General features: G+C 40.2%; 1 protein-coding gene across 17 annotated transcripts in view; it reads right to left on the reverse strand.

Moving 5' to 3' along the window:
* The window catches only part of plh (pasang lhamu), a 180,785-nt gene that overhangs the window by 63,646 nt on the left and 100,669 nt on the right, over positions 1-16,470 (reverse strand). Inside the window, exon 4 of one of the 17 annotated variants that reach the window (XM_067787758.1) lies at positions 12,267-12,454. The exons of the other annotated variants lie outside the window; for them this stretch is intronic. Within the exon in view, the coding sequence (XP_067643859.1) occupies positions 12,449-12,454 (6 nt within the window). The 3' untranslated portion in view covers positions 12,267-12,448. Of the gene's footprint in view, positions 1-12,266; positions 12,455-16,470 lie in introns of those variants that run through there. 17 annotated transcript variants of the gene reach the window in all.

The following is a 16,470-nucleotide window of genomic DNA, read 5'->3' on the forward strand; positions in this document are numbered from 1 at the left end:
GTTTCCCAGTTACTTATAGTTTCCCTGGTGTGTGCTTTTGTGAGTCCACAAAAGGGCTCTGGACCATAGCACCCTGCTTTGCTAGGTAATCTGCATGTTCATTACCTTCATGTCCCTGATGTCCGGGAACCCATCCCAACAAAACCTTGTTTTTGGCTCCCAGGGCATTAAGGATTTCAGTGCATTCATCCACCAGCTTAGGTGTAACTATGCAAGGCACACAGTGCCGCCTGGCTGTCCGGCATAATGTAGATGCTCTTCGATGTTGAGCCTCTCCGCAGACATTCTCTACCACAGACCTCTATTGCATGAATTTCTGCTTGAAATATGGTGGGGTAACATCCCATTGGTATAGATTTTTTGAAGTTTGGCCCATAGATGCCAGCTCCCGTTCTTCCGTCGTCGAATTTTGATCCATCCGTGTACCAGACCTCTGAGTCAGGGTCGTTATAAGGATTCCTTATTTCCCAGTGGGTCCTGTCCACAATGGACACTTCAAAGTTCCGTGAAATTCTGAGCTTAGGGGACATTACGTCAGGCAGTTGTAATGAGGGATTTCCTATGAATTTTCTTATTACTTTCATATGCCCTATCATATTTCCTTCCTTCAACTCAGAAATATTTGGAAGTCTTAGTGCACCTAGTGTTGCCTCTTTCTCTATCAGAGTAGGGTGGGGAGGCATTCCCATTAAAGCACTAAGTGCGTCAGCAGGGGCGGTTCTCATTGCACCCGTTATGCCAACGCAAACTAATCGATGCAGTTTGCTTAGTTTAGCCGTTGCCTTTCTTTGCGTGGGCTTCTGCCACCAAACTAGAGAAGCATATGTGACTATTGGCCTTACGACATTATTAAGTGTCCAAAGTACCATTTTTGGACAAATCAATGTGATATTCTGAAGTCCAGCCATTCAATTCAGAGGTTTACGCCGATCACTTTGTCGGCGCGCCGGCATATAATAGAGCCTACGCCGCCGCCGCCGATTAAGTGACCGGCGTAAACCTCTAGTCCACAGATCAGATTTTGTGTTTTCTAAAATGTTCTATATGTGAAAAGTGGGCGTGGTTACCATCCAATTTTCCTCATTTTTAATAGAGATGGAAGATGAGCGCCAAGGAACCCGTATACCAGATTTCAATATTTTATTCTCAATATTCACTCAAGTTATCGTGTGCACCGCCAGGCGGACGGATCGACGGATAGCTAAATCAATTCCTTTTTCATCTTGAGCATTTTAAAATATGGAAGCCTATATTTATCTCGTTTCGTTTATACCGTTACGATGGACCGTTATGTTACCAAAGTTAATATACTCTGTGTGCAAAGCACGCTGGGTATAAAAAGTTTGAAATTGTATAGCTTTAACTTAAATTTATATGTATTTTTGTTATTTCAAATACCTGAAATCAAATTTTTTATTTACACGCCTCAGTTAGGTATAAATAGCGCCCGCAAAATCAATTTCGGTGTACTTTATACTTAAAAAGTGGTAGAAAACGTTTAAAACTAAAATGCATCTAAGCAATAATTTCGCGCTGCAATTTGTCCTGCTTAGCTGCTTATTGACCTGTACGAATGCGCAATTTCGCATGATAAATGGTGAAAATATAAGAATAGAGAGAAGCCCACATTCGATTGCTATATTTAATATATTTCCTATTGAAGAATATATTTGCGTTGGTGCCTTAGTCAATCTGAACTCTGTGGTTACAGTTGCGCATTGCGTAAAAGATTTTGATCGGCGGAATCTCTTCGTTGTAGCTGGTGTTGCCGATCTACGCCAAAGAAACACAGAAAGAGCACAACGTCGTAATGTGCGGCGTATATATTGTGATGATGATTATGTTGAAGAAACACGATTTATGGATGTAGCTGTGCTTAAATTGGATAGTTCCTTTCAAGATAATGATGCAGTAAAACCAATATTGCTTTGCGATGCTGAATTATTACCGTACATGCCAATGCAAGTTAGTGGATGGGGTACGTTAGTTGCAGACAGTTTCATTGGTTCTCCGCTTCTAAAAATTAAGTCCGTGCAAATATCAAACAAACAACAATGTAGGATTGCATATGCGAATAGACCAATACCGATAATTTTTACAGAAACAATCATGTGTGCTGGATGTAGTGGAGAAGATGTGTGTTTTGGAGATTCTGGAGCAGCAGGCGTTGTGTATGGAAAACTTTGTGCGGTGGTACAAGGTGGTTGTTTGGCCTCCGGTTTGCCGAGTTTATTTACTGATGTAACAAATGCAAGAGTTCTAAACTTTATAACATCCAGGATGAATAGACCATGAGGTGAAAATAAATTTGCGGAATAACGATACCATAGCCAACCTATTAGTTTTGGGTTCTCCGCCGTATCCATAATCTATAAATTTTGCGTTGAGGAATTTATTCACATTTTGGGGATTGTATATTTCGTTTTGAAATTATTTTTTGCATTTTCTATCTTATGAAATTAGGTTAGTTAGTTGTATTCCTAGATAGAATTGAACATCTATTTGACAATCGCAAATTAGGTTAAGGCACCAATAAACGATGTCAATATATATTTATCTATGATTAAATGAAAATATGTTAACGAATTGGGTGTTATGAATATGGTAACTTTTCCAGGGCCTTTAAATAGGCGATATTTTAACAAAATAGGATCTTACTCATTAGCATTGCTAAAGTGACATGTGCCGATTGCAGAAAAAAATTCAATAAAATTAAGTGGCACACAATTTTTCCAATGGCCTGACATTGTTGATGTTGAAATGTACACTTTGTACCTAATGGAGACTTGTGTCAATAATATTAACTAGTATCGCCTGTGGTCAAAATTCGACCAGTTTGTATTTTTTTCAATTTTCGATTCAGTCAAGTTGCATTTAAATAATAATAAACTAAGTTGAAATAAAAGAATATATATGGTCACTTGAATAAATGTTTATTACAATTATTGGTTCTTTATTAAAAAATTGAAAAAATGTGACAGAGTTTGAAATGAATTTGAAAATTTTAAAAATTGAAACTCGCCTCAATGATTGCTTGTTCCTCCGCTTCCCAAGGCAGTCGGTTCTATGTACCGGAGCGACTCGGGATTTTTCCCGACCAAGGACTGTCAGATGAAGCGGCTTTGGGAGTGTTTGAGAGAAAAGTTCTTCGAAAGATTTATGGACCTCTACGCGTTGGCGATGGCGAGTACCGAAGAAGATTTAATGATGAGCTGTACGAGCTATACGCAGACATCAACATAGTCCAGCGAATTAAAACGCAGCGGCTGCGCTGGCTAGGCCATGTTATGCGAATGAAAGATGATGATCCGGCCAAGAAAGTGTTTCTATCGGAACCCGCCTATGGAAGCAGAGGTAGAGGGCGGCCCCCACTCCGTTGGAAGGACCAGGTGGAAAACGATTTAAACTCCCTTGGTGTGACCAATTGGCGCCGGTTGGCGGAGCGAAGGAGCGACGGGCGCGCCTTGTTGGACGGCCATAACCGTTTAGACGGTTAAGCGCCAATTAAGTAAGTAAGTAAGGACTGTCATTTCAGTGTGACCCCATTTAATTTGTTTCGTCCCTCCCACAAATTGTCATCCTCCCAGCAGCTCCTTGCAGCAGGACTGCTACATATTCTCTTACTCCGGGAAGGTATCGAACCCAATCCGGGTCCGTCTCCTCACCCCGGTCCTGAGAAATGGTTTTGCTGCATTTGCCAGAAAAGAATCTTTTTAGGACGGTCATACTCTATTCAGTGTGTCTCGTGCAAGGGATGGTTGCATCGGACAGGTTGTTCTGGGCTTGATCCCAAAACCCGACGTCCACGTAACTTTTATAAATCTTTTGTGGCTCCTTGCTGCTCACGCCCAAGGGCGTCCCGTAGTCTACGCCTAATCGTATCCCCACTACCTTCCAGCAGCTTCGCTGCTCAGCAAGCCACAACAAGTACCCGCTGCTGCTCATACCACTCATAACTACTACCTTCGTAGTAGAGCTGGTAGCAATGCTGAGCATCAGCCCCTGCCCCCGTCTTCTTCTCCTCCCCTCTTTTCTGGCAGCAATCGTGCAGGTCAGGGAAACAGACTCTTAGTCCCTGCCTCCGTTTGCACCGTCTGCCAGCACAGAATATATAGGTTTGCGACATCCGCTCAATGCAGCTCCTGCCTTGGGTGGTGCCACTTTCCTAGATATTCTGGTCTCCGCGACGGCAACCCCTCGACGGGTTTCATCGCGCCATGTTGCCAGGTCGCAAACCCAAATCATCCGGGTACCCCAATGCTTGCCCAAGGGCGCCCAGTCCCAAGGCCACAACAGCAATTGCGTCCTGGCCTTCCACAACCTAGGCGTAGTCACCCCTCACTTACCCCTAGAGTGGCGGCGTCACCCCTCATGCACTTCAGAATTCTGCAGTTCAACTGTAATGGACTAACTGGGAAGATTACGGAGATAGTCGATTTCATGAAGCGGCACAACATCCGCATTGCTGCGATTCAAGAGACTAAACTCACAGCAAGATCTGCATTGCAGACCTGCTCTGGTTATAATGTCCACAGGAAAGACCGCGAGAGCGGAAATGGAGGCGGCCTCGCGTTTATTATACACCACTCTGTGCAATATCATATATTTGATCCTGGCATCGACCGCAGTGACAATGTCTTAGAACGTCAAGGCCTATCTGTCCGGTCAGGCGATGCAAATCTAGAAATCATCAACATCTACATCCCTCCTGTCACCTGTTGCCCCAGTGGATACCGCCCTAATATCGAGGCCTTACTCACTGGCAACAATCGCATTATCTTAGGCGATTTCAATGCCCATCACGACCTATGGCATTCAAACTTGCGGGCGGACAGTAGGGGTGAGATGTTGGCGGATCAAATAGACGAAACGACGTTCTGCACAATTAACGGAGACGCCCCCACACGTATGGTAGGAAGCTGTCATAGCTCGCCAGATATCTCAATCGTGAGCGCAGAACTCGTAAACTGCGTCAACTGGCAGCCGATGGTAACATTGGCATCCGACCACCTGCCCATACTTATTTCGTTCGAGCGTACCGCCGACTTCATCGTCACCGAAAAACGCACTTTCATAAACTTCAAAAAAGGAAAGTGGGAAGAATATAAATATGCAACAGACAGCAGCTTTGCTGCCCTCCCTATCCCGACTGATGCCCGCCAAGGGGAGCGTGCCTTCCGTAAGGTCATTGAATCCGCCTCGGCACATTTCATTCCCGCCGGGAGAATTCCCGAAATCCGGCCCACTTCCCGGCGGAGGCCGCGAGCTTAGCGAGGGAACGCGACCTTATAAGACAGCTTGATCCAGGCGACCCCCAAATAAGGGATATAAACCAACGCATCAGATTGCTTGTGGACGAACACAAGCGGGCGAAATGGGAAGAGCACCTAAGAGGTTGTAACCTCTCTACCGGTGTAGGTAAACTTTGGTCCACCGTAAAGTCCCTATCGAATCCGACTAAGCACAAAGACAAAGTTTCCATCGCCTTTGGCGATAAGGTGCTGTCGGATGCGAAAAAATGCGCGAGCGCTTTCTGCCGACAATATATAATGCATCCTACGGTCGACAAAGATAGACGGAGAGCCAATAGACGTGCACATAAACACAAACTCAGCGCGTCACCAATTACCATCACCGCTAGAGAGGTTGAGGACGCCATTGGTCGCGCTAAATCATCCAAAGCAGTGGGCCCAGACGGCATAGCCATGCCGATGCTTAAAAACCTAGGGAAAGAGGGTTTCAAATATTTAGCGCATGTCTTCAACCTGTCTCTTTCCACCTTTGTCATACCCGAGAAATGGAAAATGGCCAAGGTGGTCCCGCTACTAAAGCCTGGGAAACCAGCTAACGTAGGTGAGTCATATCGTCCGATATCTCTCCTATCGCCAGTGGCAAAGACGCTTGAAGCCATTTTGCTCCCTCATTTCCAAGCACATTTGCAGCTAGCCCCTCATCAGCATGGCTTCAGAAAACTCCATAGCACTACCTCCGCGCTAAATGTCATTAGCACCCAGATAAATTCCGGTTTGAATCAATATCCCCACCATAGAACAGTACTCGTAGCGTTAGACCTATCAAAAGCTTTTGATACGGTCAACCATGGCTCGTTACTGGAAGACCTGGAAGGGTCTACCCTTCCCCCATGTCTTAAAAGGTGGACCGCAAATTATCTGGGTGGTCGGCAGGCATCGGTGCAATTCAGAAACGAAACATCAAAACAAAGGAGAATTAAACAAGGGGTGCCACAGGGTGGTGTCCTATCCCCGCTTTTGTTTAATTTCTACATATCTAAGCTACCTTCACCACCGGAAGGAGTCACAATCGTTTCCTATGCCGATGACTGCACAATAATGGCCACAGGCCCAGGGCCAAAGATCGATGAGCTATGCAATAAAATAAACGGCTATCTCCCTGATCTCTCCAGTTTTTTCGCCTCGCGAAACCTGTCATTGTCACCGACTAAATCTTCCGCGACCTTATTTACAACATGGACGCCCCAAATGTCGACCATATTGAACATCCACGTCGATGGCACTACGCTACCGACTGTCCTACACCCCAAAATCTTGGGTGTGACGTTTGATCAGGATCTACATTTTGGTGCGCACGCAACCGCAATTGTTCCAAGAATTCAGAGCCGTAATAAAATCCTCAAATCCCTTGCTGGCAGTACCTGGGGAAAAGATAAAGAAACGCTCTTGACCACATACAAAGCAATTAGCCAGCCGATTACGTGCTACGCGTCACCCATATGGTCGCCAAGCCTAAAAACCACCCACTGGAAGAAACTACAGGCCTGCCAAAATACTGCTCTCAAAATCGCCACGGGCTGTCTTCTTATGTCCCCAGAACACCATCTGCATAATGAGGCGAGAATACTCCCCATCAGGGAGAGAAATGAGATGCTGACCAAACAGTTTCTGTTGAATACCCAGAAACCTGGGCATCCCAACAGACATCTGATTGACGAACCAGCACCGCCTAGGGGCCTAAGGAGTCATCTCCGTAAGCATTTTGAGGAAATACGGCACCTGAGAACCCAGCCGTATGAAGCGGAAAAACACAAGCAGGTCCTTGGTGAACTCCATAGACAGGCGTCGGACCTTTATGTCGGGAATTGCCCGGTGAATCCAGTACTTGAAGAAAAATATCCAGAACTCGCAGAAGAGGAACGCATACTCCCCAGGGAAACGCGTGTCACTCTTGCTCAACTTCGTTCTGGATACTGTAACAGGTTAAACTCTTACCTATCCAGAATCAACCCCGACATAAAAAATGTATGCCCTGCTTGCAATGTGTCCCCACATGACACCAACCATCTCTTTAATTGTAATGTGGAACCAACGCCTCTAACACCCCTTTCCTTATGGTCCACCCCTGTTGAAACGGCAAGTTTCCTTGGACTCCCGTTAGAGGATATTGATGACAATTTGTGATCGGTCGCGGCTATTAGGTGGGGCGAGCATTGCTACAACAACAACAACATTGCTTGTTCCTCTATTTATATCTTTTCTGTTCATGAAAATTTCAGTATCCGCTCACTCGATTACATCAAAGTCTGTACAGTGTAATACTATTGAAGTAGATTGTTCTATATTCCCACAATTCGGCCATCCTGCTATGCATTCGTCTCGAATGCGTCATGATCGTCATCGTATTCACTTGCCCATGGTTTCATGTATTCTGCACACGTTGTGGTTTACTTCGAGCCTTCACCTTCACCAATGCGAACAACGTCGTATGTGTCATTTAGTTTAACTTTGGTAACACGGTAGGGCCCCAAAAATTTTGGTTTCAATTTAAGGCCACCACCGAATTGCTTGCGTTTTATTGCTACCATTTCACCGATTTTGTAGATTTTCGATGGTTTACGTCGATGATTAAATGACCTTTTATTCTCATTTTGAATTTTATAGATTTGATCCTTTGCCGCCTTTCGTATAGCCTCACGTTCAGCGTCAAAACTTTCAATAAATTCGTCTTCTATTAGCTGTCTGATATTGTGATCGTTCTTTGTACGCATTTTGATACCCACCATAAGTTCGAAGGGTGTTTTATTTATGCTTCTAACGTACGTAGAATTAACTGCTTGCTGTTCGTCACCAACGAAACGATACCACTTTGTTGGGTCTTCCACGCTAAGTTTTGCCAAAATATTAATTATTGTCGCATTCAACCTTTCCACCTGACCATTTGCACGAGACAGACCGGTTGTTACTTGAAAATGTTTGATATTTTCTACTTCACAGTAATTTTTAAATTCGTCAGAGGTAAAAGCTGAGCCACGATCAGATATAATCCGTACAGGATTACCAAAGACAATACTTTGCATTTGCAGCTTTGAAACAACTTCTTTAGCAGATGTCGTCTTGGTAGGATAAAGCCACGCGAATTTCGTAAACGAGTCAATGACAGCCAAAATGTGCTTATACTGCTTATTTGTTGACTCCAACGGCCCAAGGAAATCAATATGATACGTTTGTAATGGATGTTCTCCCTTATCTAAAGGATGAAGCTCGCCTTCTTGCTTACCACCCTTTCGATTTCCAACTATACAAGGAATACAGTTCGCGATGTGTATTTGTATCTTACCATCGAGCTGAGGTATAAAAAATTCTTTATTCACAAGCTCCTTGGTTTTCTTTAATGCAAAATGACCTCTATCGTGCGCCAGTTTAATAACTTCTCTCTCCATTGCTTTTGGAACCACTAGCAACTCGTCGTCTTCTATAATCTTATACAATATGTTATTTTTCAAACAGTACCCATTGTATGATGGTTTATCCTTTAGTAACTCTCTTATGGTTTGTAGTTCTACATCTTGTGATTGCGCCCGTTGAATCTTAGTTAAAATATTATTATCATGTATTGTCATAACTGGATGCCTGCTTAATGCGTCAGCGTGTCGGATTTGCGAGCCCGACCTATGTTCTACTATGAAGTCGTACTCTTCTAAAAACAAAATCCATCTCGCTACTCTAGTGCTAAGGTCTTTTTTCTCTAGGGTTTTGGTAAATGCCTTACAGTCAGTCACTAGCTTGAATCGCAAACCGAGTAAGTAAACTCTAAATTTTTTCATAGCTTCAATAACAGCTAAAACTTCTAGTTCGTAACTAGTAAGTTTTCTCTCAGCATCCGTCGTTTTCTTACTCATATAATATACGGTTTGCAGTTGCTTGTCATCTGGTGATCTCTGCAACAGTACGGCTCCATAACCATCGATTGAGGTATCTGTGTGAACTTCTGTTTCGTAATGCTGGTTGAAAATTCTTAAAACAGGTCGTGTGCTTAAAACTTCCTTTAACGAATTAAATGCTTTTAGCTGTTCCTATTTTATTTCAAATTTCGTATTTAACTTTCGTAAATCCGTCAGTGGTTTTGCGATTACTGAAAAATTGGGTATAAATTTCCGAAAGTAACTTGCTAGTCCGATAAAACTTTCTATCTCTTTTAAATTTTTAGGCATATTGTACTTCATCAAAGCTTCAACTTTACGCGGAGATGGTGAAATTTGTTGGTTTTCTATTGTATGCCCCAAGAATTCTATTTTAGTTTTAAGAAAATGACATTTTTAACGTTAATTTGGAGTCCATAGTCTCTGCATAGGTTTAAAACTTCTTCTAAATGTTCTAATGCTTCATTTTCGTTACTAGAAGGAATTATTATGTTATCTATATATGGCAAAGCTATACCACGTCGCGTAAAATCTCTAAAAATTGCATTTATGTGCCTTTGAAATACACTTGGCGCATTTGAAAGACCAAAAGGAACTTTTAAAAACTGGTACTGTCCGCTATGGGTGACGAATGAAGTGTATTTACGACTATTAGGTGCTACATCGACATGAAAAAATCCATTTTTCAAGCCTATTGTACTAAAAATCTTTGTATTCTGTAGCCTATCAAGTTGATCTTCAATAAGCGGAAGAGGAAAACGGTCTCTTACGGTAACTTTGTTGATTTTTCGGTAGTCCACACATAGTCTTGGAGTACCATCGCGTTTTCGTATAAGAACAACTGGGCTACTAAACTCTGAATCAGACTCCTCTATGATACCATCTTTCAGCCACTGGTCAACTTGATCATCAACTATCAATCTTTCACTTAACGGCAATCTTCGAGGTGTACATGAAATTGGTGTTTCATCTTTTAGCACAATACTTAATTGCACGCTTGTCGATTTACATTGTCTAGTTTTAAAAATTTTGACAAGATCTCTTACCTTCTGTTTGGCATTTTTACTAACTGACTCTTCAACATTTATACAGTCATCATCTTGGTAAATTTCAATATTCAAAACAGATGCATTTTCATTATTATCACGTAGTTTTTTGATTGCAAAACCGGAAGGATTAATTGTAAGCTCGGCTTGTAAGCAAATGTCCGTACCAATTATAACGTCTACGCTTAAACATTCTCCACCACTCGAAAAAGTAAATTGTATAACTCGCCATCAACTGTTATTGTTTTCGTTAGCTCACCTAATGGTTTACAATTATTGTTTTTACCAAACCCGGTTAACACTACATTTGACTCGACCATGCGTGGTTTATTTAAAGCATTATATACTTCAATTGACACAATGTTAACTTTACTGCCTGTATCAAAAAGCGAATAACAATTTACACTTTCAATGGATATATATTTTTTCGTAACTTCATCGTTGCTTTTACTAACAACATTCACACTTTTTGTAGAGTCACTGTTAGATTTTTCTGGGCAATTCTTTGCAATATGACCAAATTTCTGACACTGAAAACATTTGGCTCCCTTGCTTTTGTTTTTATATTCAATTGATTTGTGCCCTTTCATTCCACAGTTAAAACACATAATGTCACTTTTATATTCTTCTCAAGACCATTTGATTTCTTTTCATAGTCATTTTTAACACTCTCTTTTATTTGCAATTGTTTATTTTTCTCACGCATTGTTTCATAACATTTTAATTTAAGTTTAAAGTCTTGTACATTTACCGCGCCATACAATATAGTTTTATTAACATTTATATCTTTGATTCCATCTATCACATATTGAATCAATGCACACTCTTCTACGTTACCACGCGATGCTAAGTCTTTCATATGAAAGAAATATTCATACACATTTTCGTCTTTATTTTGTTTTCTTTCAATTAGGAGTTTATGCAACTGCGCACTATTGGTTACCGATTTAAATTCGCACAACAAACTGTTTTTTAATTTCTGCCAAAAGGTTATTCCCCTTTCCGTCGATATAAAGAGCTTTGCCAACCCTTTAAGCGATTTTTTGGCAAAAATAAATTTCTGGAAGTCGTCCCAGTACATCAACGCTGCCGTTTCCACAAATTCTTCTACCCAAGTCTCAACGCACAATTTTTCAGACCCGTCAAATGATTTTATACTATCTTCAACATCGCGAAAGTTAATTGCAAAACGAGGCACAAAATGTGTCATTGCATTACCTCTAGCCATCTCATTATTTTCGTTAGCTACATTTACACTTGTTTGCTTATTTCCGTTGGCGTTATAGTTTCCGGTAATATCCGAAAAGCCTACCGCGCCTGCTACGTCATTATTATTTGTCTCTTCGACACCATTACAAGACAAATAGCAATCGTCATTTCTCTGCTGTGGCACATTCGCTCGATCCGCTCGTCGATTTACATCGCTGTTATTGATTTGGCTTACAGCACCGCTTGAACCGTCAATTGTTCTCACGCCGCCACCGTCGCCACGTTCATCATCGTCTTCAACATCGTCATCGTCTTCGTCGTTTGAAATAGCATACAGCAAATGGCCTTTTCGCAAATTTTTAAAAATATGAAATTTTAAGTTTTCTTCTCTATAATTCAATCTTAAGACGTTACATATTGCAGCAAGATCGCTTTCGCTTAGATTAGCATCGATGTATTTTATTTTATTTTCATATTCCGCGGTGTTTTCGTCAAATTCGAATCCTACAAACTCGCGTAATCGTTGTCGATTGTTTCGGTCACCTTCGAACTCAAACACGTATTTGTGCAGCGCCGCTATGCACTCTGTCTTACTGCGTTTTAAATTTTCGCGAACTTCCGGAATCGCACCTAACGACATGGTAATCTGCGACATTTCTTGTATATAGCTTTATTTTTTAGGTTGAGCCCCCAATATATGGTCACTTGAATAAATGTTTATTACAATTATTGGTTTTTTATTAAAAAATTGAAAAAATGTGACAGAGTTTGAAATGAATTTGAAAATTTTAAAAATTGAAACTCGCCTCAATGATTGCTTGTTCCTCTATTTATATCTTTTATGTTCATGAAAATTTCAGTATCCGCTCACTCGATTACATCAAAGTCTGTACAGTGTAATACTATTGAAGTAGATTGTTCTATATTCCCACATATATAACAAAATTTAATGTTATATTTTTGTAGCAAATTTATTATTTTTTGTTCAGTATAAGACGTAGTTTATCTAAAATGAGGATCAAATCTGCAAATGCAAAAACATTTTGGGGAAAATTTGCTATTAATTGTTATAAATAAATTTAGTTAGTTTCAACAAAAGTTAACTCAATATTTGTGATTTCATGTTTTTTTGAAAGCAACTAAAATAAAAAACAAAGAATCTGTTAAATAAAGACCTATGCATTTACGTGTAAGTAAAATTTGTCAAAAAAAAAAATGGGCCGGTTAAGTTATTACTTCTATTAAGGTTTTTTTGTGCGCTAACAATTATTTAGAACAACTTTGTAAGGATTTTGGTGCAGACCAATATAGGTAAGTGGCAACAGTGGGAAACAATATTTTATTTGAACTGAAATGAGTGAGGCAGTAGTTCTCTCACCGTTTGGCGCGTACGAATATGTACATATGTAGATGAAACATTTGAGCAACGCGACAATGCAGCTTTTGGAATTTCGAATTCAGGGGGATTTGTGAACATAATGGGTCCTACAGACAGTGCGCGAACTTTTAAAAAGAGAATGTTGGTAGACGAAAAATTAAAATAGTGGTAGAAGTTGGTAGATTTTTTTTTCCAAGAAAACAATAGCTACAGTTTATATTTGTACAAAACAATTCATAATTTATTGTTAAACAAATAAAGAACATTTCACGGAAATAACACTTTTAAAAAAACATGTAAACAAAACAAAAAAAATGTAAAACTGCCTATATAATACTTGCTTTTTTCCTGTATTTCGAGCTTGAAATACTGACGAAAATTTACCGCAACGTCTAATTACAACAACAATTTTCCAATGTACCAAAAATACTGCCACAAAAGAACCGACTTCGGCATATCGTTTACTTAAAAGTTTGTTTATTTTCGTTGAAAATTATTCACAAAAGACGGATGAAAATAGCGCAGGAAAATATTTGCGTGCTCATTTACTACATTTATTTTATAAACAAATTTATTTATTGTTTGAATTTGTGCACAAATTTTTCAGAATTGGTTAGTGTCACCTCTTATTGTTATTTGGGTGTGCTCGGCAATTAAATACGTTTACCTACTCTGCAAAAATCGTTGGATCATGTGGTCCACTGGAGTACTTACCATTGTACTCCACTGTAATGCAGCAATGGCCCAACTCATATTTCTTCATGAACATATTGTAAGCCGATCATTGCTCGTTTTTAACGATTGTAATCACTACACGATGTTTATTGGACTGTGGGTACTCCATGGATTAATCTGATGTAATGCGGAGCTGGATTATATGGTCCAGTCCTAGGACATCGCAATGTTAATTGGACCATATTTTTTGTATGAATTGTGGTTAATTTTGGAGCAATCGGTTGGTCTATAGCGAGTACTCCATACATGCATGCATGGAGTACTCGCGAGTTTTGCAGGGTACTGATCGCAGTATTTTGTTTCAATGCCAATATATTGAAATGTTGGTAGAGTTTTGGGCTTTGGTGGTAGAAGTGGTAGAAAATGAAAATGGGCCAAAAAGTTGGTACATCTACCAATAAAGTGGTAAAGTCCGTGCACTGCCTACAGATGGCAATTTCGATATTTGCACAGATTTTCGAATTTACAAAAAACTTTTTCTATTAATTATAAACAAATAGAGTAATATTTGTTAACAAAAATAGGCCTATGTATTGCGACTGATCCATACGAATCGATTTATATAACTTTTATATGATTTTACGTACGCTAATTATGCGAAAAAGCCTGTCAGTTGATTGTGTGGAAATTTTGTTAGCGTATTAATATATAGATTATCCTTCTGAAAAAAACAAAAAACAATCGTCTGTGCTTCCGATGGCTTGGCACTAAGCATTAATTTCGCCAAGGAAATTCGATACGTGCATATATGTATGTGTATGTAATCAAATTAACTAGTATGAATTCCAAACCAACTAGTCTAGTCTTTGTCTTTTACCCATATAAGCATGGTGTTTATACATGGAGCTTTCCTACGAGAGGTCAGTTATCAAATTTGGGGCAGTAATATCCTACCAGTCTCAAAGTTCTTATCAGGGACCCAAACTGTCATTCCTTTTATAGTAAAAGTCCTTCGGAAAATATTATTTACGTATTTTAAATTTTTTAGCTAGAAAGAAACTATTAAATCCGGACTTTTATTTTTTTAACGACAGAATAAAAGTCCTGGCCTATAACTATGGCACGGCTCATCCAAATAGAACGAATTTTTTTTTTCATACAGAATCTTTCTTGTTCCACCACAAATCCGTGTATCAAATTTTAACGCAATATCTTAAACTTTGTGGCCCAAAATCATGTTAGAAACAAACATTTTGAAGTGTCCCTACGGGTTTCAAATTCAGATACATTGATGAATCGACTGGTAAAAATTTTGTTGCGTTTGGATAAACCGTTCCATAGTTAAGGGGCTGGACTTTTATAATAACTTCTTTCGGGCTAAACAATTTAAAGTCTGGAAATAGTTTTTTCTGAAGGACTTTTATTATAAAAGAAATAACAGTTTGGGTCCCTGATAAGAACTTTTCAATCCCTCTATCTCGTTGTTCCTGTTCTTATGTAAGTTCCAGCTGGTAGACCCCTCTTTAGCGAGCGCACTGACTGCGTACTAGCATCGCTATTCGCGTCTGAATCATCGCTTATGGCGATTTCTTCTTCGCCGGCTTGCAACGCCACCACCCTTTCCTTCTCATCCTTACTTTCTTTGGAAGTTTTTGAGTTTCGCTTGGTCGTGCTAAAATCTGCCTGTCAAGGCGAGCTCAGCGGTCTAATGTTAAAAATGAGGATAAAAACTGTCCGCCACAATAACGCCCCTTGCTGTGGTTAGGCCATCATTACTTCCCAACGTGGCCCGGTATCGGGAAGGCTCTGTTCAAATACAGCCGAAAATACCCACTGGCTGCAGTTTATCCAATAGGCAAGGTCCACATAACACCCTGGATTAGTGAGTGGAAAGGTGTGCTGCGCAAAATTTTTTGGATCCCACCCGCCGTTTCAGAAATACCCGGGTCGATGTTGGAGGACGGAGAATGGAGAATGCCTGGAAATAATATCACAAACTTCTGAGAAACAAAGAGTATGTGTACACAAGTATTTAGGAATTCATCACAGGCACCATGGTAGAAGTTCAAATAGAAAACAACATTTGGCATTTCAAGAACTTTGTTGAAAATTTAACAAAGATATGTTTAAGAACATGAAGTACAATATAATAGTTGCGTTCCAATGAAACCTGCTCCAGATACCGATAAAAATTTAACATGCAACTGCAACAACAACGCTGCGATCCTGATATCTATTTGGAACAATTTTGAATCAAAAGGGTGACCTATTGATTTGGTTTTTTTGTGTAAAATGTTTGGCAGCATATCCTCTGTACTTGGTAGCACTTACAGACATACGCACTAGGGCATCCGATATTTAACAATGTTTTTCCACTAGACAACCCATACATTTCTGAAAGCAAATTATAAAGGCCATGAAATAATTACATTATATTCATTTTAAATCACGATATACACAACAATATAATTTGCAATTATTGCTTCTTGCAGAAAGCTCCTGACAGAAGTAAAATATTTACTATCAGCCTCGGGACGATAATTATTTAGTTAAAACGCTTCTTTTGGTAGCTCTCCCGACTTTTGGACGTGTTTTAACTGCCGACGGCCGCCGTGGTGTGATGGTAGTGTTCCCCGCCTACCACACCGGAGATCCTTGGTTCACGCCTCGGGCAAAGCAACATCAAAATTTAGTAACAAGTTGTTTTCAATTAGAAAACAAATTTCTAAGCGGGGTTGCTCATCGGCAACCACTCCCAGGGTATTTCTGCCATGAAAAGCTTCTCAGTAAAAACTCATCTGTTTTGCAGATTCCGTTCGGAGTCGGCATAAAATATTATAGATCCCGTCCCGCCAGTTTTTAGGAAAAATTAAAAGAGCAAGACGTAAATTGGAAGAGAAGCTCGGCCTAAAATCTGTATACACATTAGTTGAGGCTGCCAACTCTCACTAGTAATGATCCGGATCGTTCCAATGAGATTTGATCGT

The sequence above is a fragment of the Eurosta solidaginis genome, chromosome 1, assembly GCF_040869045.1.
Source record: "Eurosta solidaginis isolate ZX-2024a chromosome 1, ASM4086904v1, whole genome shotgun sequence".
Classification (NCBI taxonomy): Eukaryota; Metazoa; Arthropoda; class Insecta; order Diptera; family Tephritidae; genus Eurosta; species Eurosta solidaginis.